We start from the raw sequence: 7,916 nt of genomic DNA, 5'->3' as shown, positions 1-7,916 counted from the left end.
CACTTAGATTTTTTCCCAATGTCTTGTTGTTCCAAACCCTGCCACAGTGAACTTCCTTGTCATACACGTTCACGTGCTGGTGCTGGAATTTCTGAAGCACAGATTCAGGGAGGCAGGATGGCAGGCATCCTGTGATCTTAGTTGTGTCTCAAAGACTTTGAATAGGAGTTAGGCTCACTTTCTTCCCTTGCGTGTGTTTGGTGGAGGGTAAACTGTACTGACCCAGGGGGCTCAGCCAGGCACCCTGTTCTGTCCAGCCCTCATCTGTCCACAACCTTCTTCTGCAGGACTGGAAGTTCAGGCTTGCTCCAGACTTCTCCCTCTCTAGACCAACCCTATGGAGAGCCCCTGAAAAACAGGGCATTTTACTGTCAACCGGACCTGAGTTTCAACTGCTGCCCAAGCTCCTTTTAAATTCTCTGGACTTCACTGTCACATCTACAAAAAAGGGAACAAACCTCCCCAGGCTGGTGGGAGCATGAAGTAGAAAACGTGGAGTGCTTTGTAAACAATTCACAGAAATCAGCCGTTACCTTCAGCTGGTGAGGGGCTGTTCTTTCCCAAGCAGGAGAGAAAGCCCGCTCTGTGTTGTCTACTCACATTTACCCTCGTAGTGGGCTGGGGGTAGGGCTCAATGTAAGACAATAAGCTTAGCTCCCCCCTTCTGAGTTTACAATTTACCTAGTCCCTGCCCTCATTCTCTTCACTTCTTCAGGACTTGAGCGCTGAGGTAAAGAACCAAACTCTTGGACGAAGTCATTCATTCAACAACAAATATTTAATGAGTACGTACTATATGCCAGTCACAGTGTAAGCATCATGTGCACCTCAATATTCTCACTGGCGAAATGAAAAACAGTGCTTCTCAACGGAGAAACGATGGGCATCCTGGGCGGGACAATTCTTTGCGCGGGTCTGCCCCCTACCTTCAAAACGACAGGGACTGTACCTTGCAATTGGGACAACCCAAAAATGTCCCCGCACATTTCGAAACGGCCCCTAGGGGGCATTTTCGCCCGCGATGAAGAATCCCCGGCCCACCCTCGACGAGTCCAGGAGACAGGGAAAGGGGGAGGCCCTCTAACTGGCAGGTTGAGGATGATGCCGAGGTCCACGACGAGCAGGATCTGGACCATGTTTCCGGGGAACGGGGCCCCGAACGAGCTTGTCAACCTCCTTGGGGCTCTGGATTTCGACCCCCGAGTCAGAACTACTCCCACGCAGCCAAGACACAATCCGGGTTTCCGTTCCCAGCCGAGCCTAGGTTCCTGGGGAGGAAGGAATGGCGGTACCCTCGTCCCCCAAACCCTCGGGAAGCGAAGAGTTAACGCTGGTGGCCCCGCAGAAGCCCCCAGCGCCGCTAGAGGGACCATCTCAGCGGCACCTCCGGGCAGCTTCGCGGTCACGTGGGAGGAGGGCGGGACCAAACGAGAGGCCTGCCAATAGGCTGCGCTGTCGGTGGGCGTGATAGCCAATAGGAGCAGGGAGAGGGGTCCCGGGACTAGGAAGGAACGGCGGCCGGAGGGGGCTACAGGGACCATGGGGCTTCTGACCATTCTGAAGAAGATGAAGCAGAAAGAGCGGGAGCTGCGACTGCTCATGCTGTATCCTCCCAGACGCCGGAGCCGCGAGGGTAGCGGGGGGCGGGGGCGCTCCCCACCGGGCAGTTGGTGCCAGGCGCCCCCTACCGGGCGCGGGGTGCGCGGCCGGCGCGTACCAACTGCCCATTGTGCGTCACGCACGTGGGCCCTACCAATCGCCCCGGCGGGGGGCCGGGAGGAGGCCGTACCACCGGCTCGGGGCGGGGGGGGGACTCCGTCCCCAAGGCCAAAGGTGAGGGCCTAAAGGCGCAGCGGCCGGACCGGATGTCCCTATGTAGGGAGGGAGGGGGTCCCGGAGGCGACTCGGATGTCACTGGCTCGAGCGTGAGGCCGCTGTCCTCCCTGCCTCTGACCTTCCTCCCCCCATCCGAGGGTGCCAGGCCCCGGCCCCGCCCTCAAGGTCGGAATCTCGGGGGCGTGCGAGCCCCGCCCTGGGCTCCTAGGGGAGGCGGGTGTAGACCGCGCGGGGTGTTTTCCCCGTGTGTCCAGTTTCTCGTCTCTGACCGCACGGCCGGTCGGTATCCCCCCCAACGGCGACTGACGGCTTGTGGCCCGAGGGCCCCACGGACCCTCTGAGTCCCGTTAGCGGGCGTCTGCACTCTTTCCCCCTCCTCTGTGCCAGGCCCGATCGGGACTCTGCGATCCCAGAGGGGGCGGGTCTCACCCGGAGCTCCCCTAGCAGGGCAGAGAAGACATTTAAGTGCGCGGATAACTTTATAATATTCACATCATGTCTGTTTTAAAGAGGTCAGAGAAAGGCACAGAGAATTCACTCATCCAATTAAGTATTTATTGAGTGCCTACTGTGTGCTCGGCACTGTCTTAGGGGCTGCGGTAAAACAGCAAAACAGATCCTTAACCGTCATGGACGGTCTATAATGCTGTGGGGAGAAAGATATTAGCAAAGCAAATGGGTAAAATGTATAGGATGCATTAAGAAGAATGCAGTTTAAACAAGGTCAAAGAAGGCCACACTGAGAAAGTGACAGTTGAGTAAAGACTAGGAGGTGAGGGATGAACCATGTAGATACCTGGGGAAATTTGTTTAAGCAAAAGGAACAGCAAGTGCAAGGTCTGGAAGGAGGAACTCAGCTGGTGTGTCAAAGGAATGTCAAGGAGGGCCGTGTGGCTGGAGAGAGTGTGCAAGGAGATTAGGACAGAGCAGGGACAGAAGAGCCACCTCATGTAGGGCCTTTTTGTTCTTGGATTTTCCTTATAATTGCCAAGGGGAAGTGGGATCAGAGAGTAGTTGCTGCACCACAGGCGAGATGGGATGGTGGCATAGACCAGGACGGAAGCAGTGGGGTGATGGAAGTTGGGGGACATTCTGACCCGAGGCCCAGCAGGTATCGCTGCTGGATTGGACTCGAGTGTGAGAGGGAGAGTGAAGTCAAGCCTGACTTCTGGTTTCTGGCCTGAGCAGTGCAAAGAATGAGGAACCACTTGCTGAGTTGGGGCAAGGGGCAGAGAGCGGGTTCAGAAAGATGGGTTTGGCCATGCAAGATGCCTCTGAGACATCCTGTAAGTGTCAGATGGGCAGCTGCATAGAGGGACTGAGTCCAGAGGAGCAGCTGGGTGGGATGTGTGCATTTGGGAGTCATCAGCATAAAGATGGTATTTGAAGCGGTGATCCTGGGTGAGAGCACTAAGGGATGAGTATGGACGGAGAACTGAGGCGTACCTGGGTAAGAGGTCAAGGCGATGGGAACCAGGTAAGGGAGTGGAGGAAGGAGCAGGCCACTCCGTCAGGTGCTTCTGATGGAGAGGAAGCCGGGGGGCTGAGGACTGCCCAGCCAGAGCGCAATGTGAGGTCTTTAGGGACCTTGGCAAGAGCAGTTTCAGGGAAGCAGTGGGAGCAAAAGTCTCATGGGTTCAAGAAAGAGCAGGACGGAAATGGGAGAGGGTGAGTATGGACAGAGGTTTTGAGGAGGTTTGCTATAAAGGGAAGGAAATAAAGGGATCAAGAGAGGGTGTGGTTTGCTTCTCCTAAGGTGAGAGAGACACCAGCTTGTCAGCTGATGGGAATGATCCAGTGGATGATGGGGTTCGGAGGTGGGGGGGTGTATCGGAGGCAAAGTCTGGGTCTCCGGAGAGCTTTTGTCATCCTCATTCTGCTGGTTTGAATTACCTGGGCCCCCTCCCAGCTGCAAGCCCTCTTAAGTGTTAGAAGGATGGGATTGGGGGGAGGAGGGTTCTTTCCAGCTGCTGAACTCCTCCCCTCACTTAGCAGCAAAGGGTTTGGAACATTCCAGAAAAAGAAAGGTGAGGGTGGCTACCTCCAGATACTTACTCTTGCTCTTCCCACTGTTTAGAAGGCTCTTCCCTTAGTCCTTTGGAAAGCTGTCTCCTCCTTGTAGTTTGGGTCTCAGCTCGAGACCCTGAGAGAGTTATCCGAGCTAAAGAAAGCTCCTGTGGAGGCCCCCTCCGAAAGCCTCTTAGCTGTATTTCTTACAGTCCCCAGGAGCTGACGGTGCCTTTTTCTCATTTGTTTGCACTCTATCGATGGTCTCTGTACTTGAATAGGAGTTGCCCAACGGTGGGGACTTAGGCTCTGGGGTACCCCCAGCACCAGAAAAGGGCCCGGCACATAGCAAGCATTCGATAAATATTGTAAACTACGGGACCTTTGGTTAGGTAGAGATGAGCTCTCTTCGATCCTTTCCCATTGAGCGTGGGCCAATAAATTGTGTGTCAGGCACGTGCTCAACTAATGTGCTCCCTGGTGGGAAATGACTCGTCCCCTAAAAGAGGGGCACTGGGATGATGTCACCACCCTGCAGAGCACGGGGACTTCCCCTTAACCTGCTGTGCTCCAGTGGCCTGGACAACGCTGGAAAAACCACCATCCTCAAGAAGTTCAATGGGGAAGACATTGACACCATCTCCCCGACGCTGGGCTTCAACATCAAGACCCTGGAGCACCGAGGGTGAGCGGGGACCCTGTGGTGGGCTGGCCCCGGCGTAGGGCAGGGAGCGCGGGGGAGGGGCCAGGCTGACCCTCTCGCCACCCCCCTTCCCGCCCAGATTCAAGCTGAACATCTGGGATGTGGGCGGCCAGAAGTCCCTGCGGTCCTACTGGCGGAACTACTTCGAGAGCACGGACGGCCTCATCTGGGTGGTGGACAGCGCTGACCGCCAGCGCATGCAGGACTGCCAACGGGAACTACAGAGCCTGTTGGTGGAGGAGGTGGGCAGGGCGCCAGGCTAAGCAGGGGAAGCCAGGCTTCCAACAGCAGCCGGGCCCCGAGGCTTGGTGCCCATGCGTGGATGTGTGAACAGCTTCCTCAGCGGATCCCCTGAGGGGCACCTAGGGCGGGGTCTCCTTCTCCACAGAGCCTCACCAGGTGCCCAGCACCCTTGGGGAGGCAGAGACCACCTGTACGCTTGGTCCCAGGGAGCCCCACAGTGCTGTGGGCAGGACGTTTTATGAATGGAGACCTGGGTTCATGTCCCTTTGATGTCACTGCTCTTCAGCACCCTCAGCTTCAGGTTCTGCACCTTGAATGGGGCTTTAGGGAGGATGACTCGAGGCCAGTGTGTGAAGCTTTGGGAGGCAGTGGATCCTGGTTCAGGAGTTGGACTCTTTGCTGTGTAACCGCAGGCAAGACACTTAACCTCTCTGAACCTCCACTTCCTCATTTCTCAGTGGGCATTAGAATTAGGGTGATCTTATAACTTATTATCTGGCCCCAAATGCTTCCCTTTAAATAAAATATTAGATTTACAGAGAAGTTGCAAAGATAGTGAAGAGATACCCCATATACTTTCCATCCTGCTTCCCCTGATGGTAACATTATACGTAACCACCGTGCATTTGTCAAAACTAAGAAGTGAACATTGGCAAATTACTCTTAACTACAGATTCTATTTAGGTTTCACCAGTTTTTCCATTAATACCCTTTTTCTGTTCCAGGTTTTGATCTGGGTTACTACACTTGCATCTAGTTGAAAACCAGGTCACTTTTTCTTTTTTTTTTTAAAGATTTTATTTATTTATTTGACAGAGACAGACACAGTGAGAGCAGGAACACAAGCAGGGGGAGTGGGAGAGGGAGAAGGAGGACTCCCACGGGGCAGGGAGCCCAATGTGGGACTCTCTCCCAGGACCCCGGGATCACGACCTGAGCTGTAGGCAGACGCCTCAAGACTGAGCCACCCAGGTGCCGCCCAGGTCACTTTTAAGAACAAAAGAGGGACTTGTTAATAATTACACAGGGACAACAGACATAAACAGGACTGTTCTGGGCACACAGGGACGCGGTCATCTGGTCTAGCACTAGCCACCTCCAGTGGGTGCCAAGCAGGTCCAATGAGATCATGGCTGTCTGTGCTCAGCACTCAGCCTGGCACCTCGAGGCCCTTTATCAGGCCCGGATGTACCTACCTACCTGGAGGGACTCCCGGTCAGGAACACATGTGGAAGTAACTGGAAGCCGAGGCAGAGAGTGAGGCCTGGTAGTGAACAGTGAAAGCGCTACATGACCTTGGAAGAGGGAAAGGTCACTCCCAGCAGACCCTATGGCCCCGGGACGATTGCATTCTTTGTACAGGTTGGGTCATCACATGGGACAATCTAGAACCAGAGGGCTCAGGAATCATCTTGTCCATCACCCCCTCCCCATTTATGGAGGAAGAAACTGAGGCATGGAGAAGAGAGGTGCCCGCTGGGCCCCAGCCTAGGGCTCCCTCCCTGCCCCCCCCCCATGTATGGCTGGACTCACAGGCCATGTCCACACTCCCTACCCCACCTGGGCCTCTTATACCACCCCGGGGCCTTGCCCTGATTTTCCAGGTTGATCTCTGACCCCACCTGATGTGGGTGATTAGAGGAGGGGCCGGGCTGCCCTCTGAGCCCCCACTCCGCCCCCCTCATTTCTCTCCCCCAGCGCCTGGCTGGAGCCACCCTCCTCATCTTTGCCAACAAGCAAGACCTGCCCGGAGCGCTGTCCTCTAACGCCATCCGGGAGGTGAGTCCAGGCCTTAGTACAGGCCCATGGAGGAGAACGGGCACGCATTTCTTGGTTAACTTACTTCAGAAGCAAGTATTAGCTCCTCGCGTGGCAGGACCTGTGGCGGACACTGGAGGTTGACTGAGAAGAGCTAGGTCACTCGGCCAGTAAGCAGACAAGTCAGGATCTCAGCGCAGGCCTGTGGGACCCCGAATTGTGTCCTGCCTCCTACTTGAGAGGCAGGATTGTTGTTCTCCTCAGTAAACTGGCCAGCAATCCCTGGCTCCCTGGGCCTTGGGAGGAATGGATGGGAGGACGATTGTGGGGCGCAGAGCACAACAGATGCTCAGGAGCCCACGCTGCTATGCTGTTACTAAGGGGGGTGTGGTGGTGTACCCGGAGCCCAGGTGCCCCCAGGACCTGACAGATCTTCACCAGGGAGACTTCCCCAGGAGACTTCTGGGGGCCCTGGGGGGAGAGCCGGGAGGGGGGAGGGGCTGTGAGCGGCAGGGCCCGCGGTCACCGGGGCCCACCCCCCTCTTCCGCCCTCCCAGGCCCTGGAGCTGGACTCCATCCATAGCCACCACTGGTGCATCCAGGGCTGTAGCGCTGTCACCGGGGAGAACCTCCTACTCGGCATTGACTGGCTCCTGGATGACATTTCCAGCCGCATCTTCACGGCCGACTGAAGCGCTCCGGATGCCCCCCACCTCACAGTCCAGCCCCGCCCCCGCCCCCAGCCCTCATCAGGCACCATCCTTGGGGGAATGGGAGTCAGCCAGCCTGGCGAACACCCCCAACCCCGCGCCCAAAGCTGCCGCTCTGTGGCCCGCCAGCTCCCGTGGCTGGAGGGCTGCCGCCCTGGCTCCCGATGCAGCCGGCCCGCAGCCTCCGTCCGGAGAGGAGGGAGAGGAGAGGGCCGGGCCCGGGAGGGGGCCGCCTCTGCTGCTACCAGGGCTGTGGGCCTCATCCTTTGCTCAGCCATGAGAATAAACCGTTCCTTGCCCCAGTTCCTGGTGGAGTCACTTCTTGCTTCCCCCGCTCTCCGAGACCCGCCCCCCGGGAGCCCGCAGGGTAGCAGGGCACCGAAAGGGACAGGTCGTTCCAGTCAGAGGGTTCACTGCTGCTGTGTCACAGGGACACACGAAGCGTTACAGAAGCACGGGACAGGGCTGCAACTAATTCCGTTTGGAAGGGTCCAGGCAGACTTCCCGGAGGAGGTGACATTGACGTTGGGCAGGAAGGCTAAGTAGAAGTTCTCTGTGTAGAGGAAGGGGGTGGACAGTTCACTAGAACAGTAAATAAGAAGAAGGGACACAGCCCCACATCAGGGCTCATGATTTGCTGAAGGGAATACGGGCTGAAT

The 7,916-nt window shown here is 56.7% G+C and overlaps 1 protein-coding gene across 2 annotated transcripts; it reads left to right on the top strand.

The window, feature by feature from the left end:
* Positions 1 to 1,467: 1,467 nt before the first annotated feature.
* Positions 1,468 to 7,559, top strand: ARL2 (ADP ribosylation factor like GTPase 2). 2 transcript variants are annotated; one of them, XM_045893340.3, is made up of 5 exons: positions 1,468 to 1,604; positions 4,418 to 4,528; positions 4,626 to 4,788; positions 6,488 to 6,568; positions 7,105 to 7,559. In XM_045893340.3, the coding sequence occupies exons 1-5, from the start codon at positions 1,540 to 1,542 to the stop codon at positions 7,237 to 7,239; spliced, it is 555 nt and encodes a 184-aa protein (XP_045749296.1). In that variant the 5' UTR covers positions 1,468 to 1,539; the 3' UTR covers positions 7,240 to 7,559. The 2 variants fall into 2 exon arrangements, with proteins under 2 accessions (XP_045749296.1, XP_064432278.1); XM_064576208.1 differs by lacking the exon at positions 6,488 to 6,568.
* Positions 7,560 to 7,916: the final 357 nt, after the last annotated feature.

This window comes from Mirounga angustirostris, unplaced genomic scaffold, assembly GCF_029215605.1.
Source record: "Mirounga angustirostris isolate CCGP_5_RB_7025 unplaced genomic scaffold, mMirAng1.0.hap1 SCAF_13, whole genome shotgun sequence".
Lineage (NCBI taxonomy): Eukaryota > Metazoa > Chordata > Mammalia > Carnivora > Phocidae > Mirounga > Mirounga angustirostris.
This window is presented reverse-complemented; position numbering and strand designations above follow the sequence as displayed.

Coding starts and splice junctions, on each gene's coding strand:
- ARL2 (XM_045893340.3), top strand. CDS start 1,540: ATGGGGCTTCTGACCATTCTGAAGAAGATGAAGCAGAAAGAGCGGGAG. Junction 4,529..4,625: donor AAGACCCTGGAGCACCGAGG/GTGAGCGGGGAC, acceptor CTTCCCGCCCAG/ATTCAAGCTGAACATCTGGG. Junction 6,569..7,104: donor CCTCTAACGCCATCCGGGAG/GTGAGTCCAGGC, acceptor CCGCCCTCCCAG/GCCCTGGAGCTGGACTCCAT.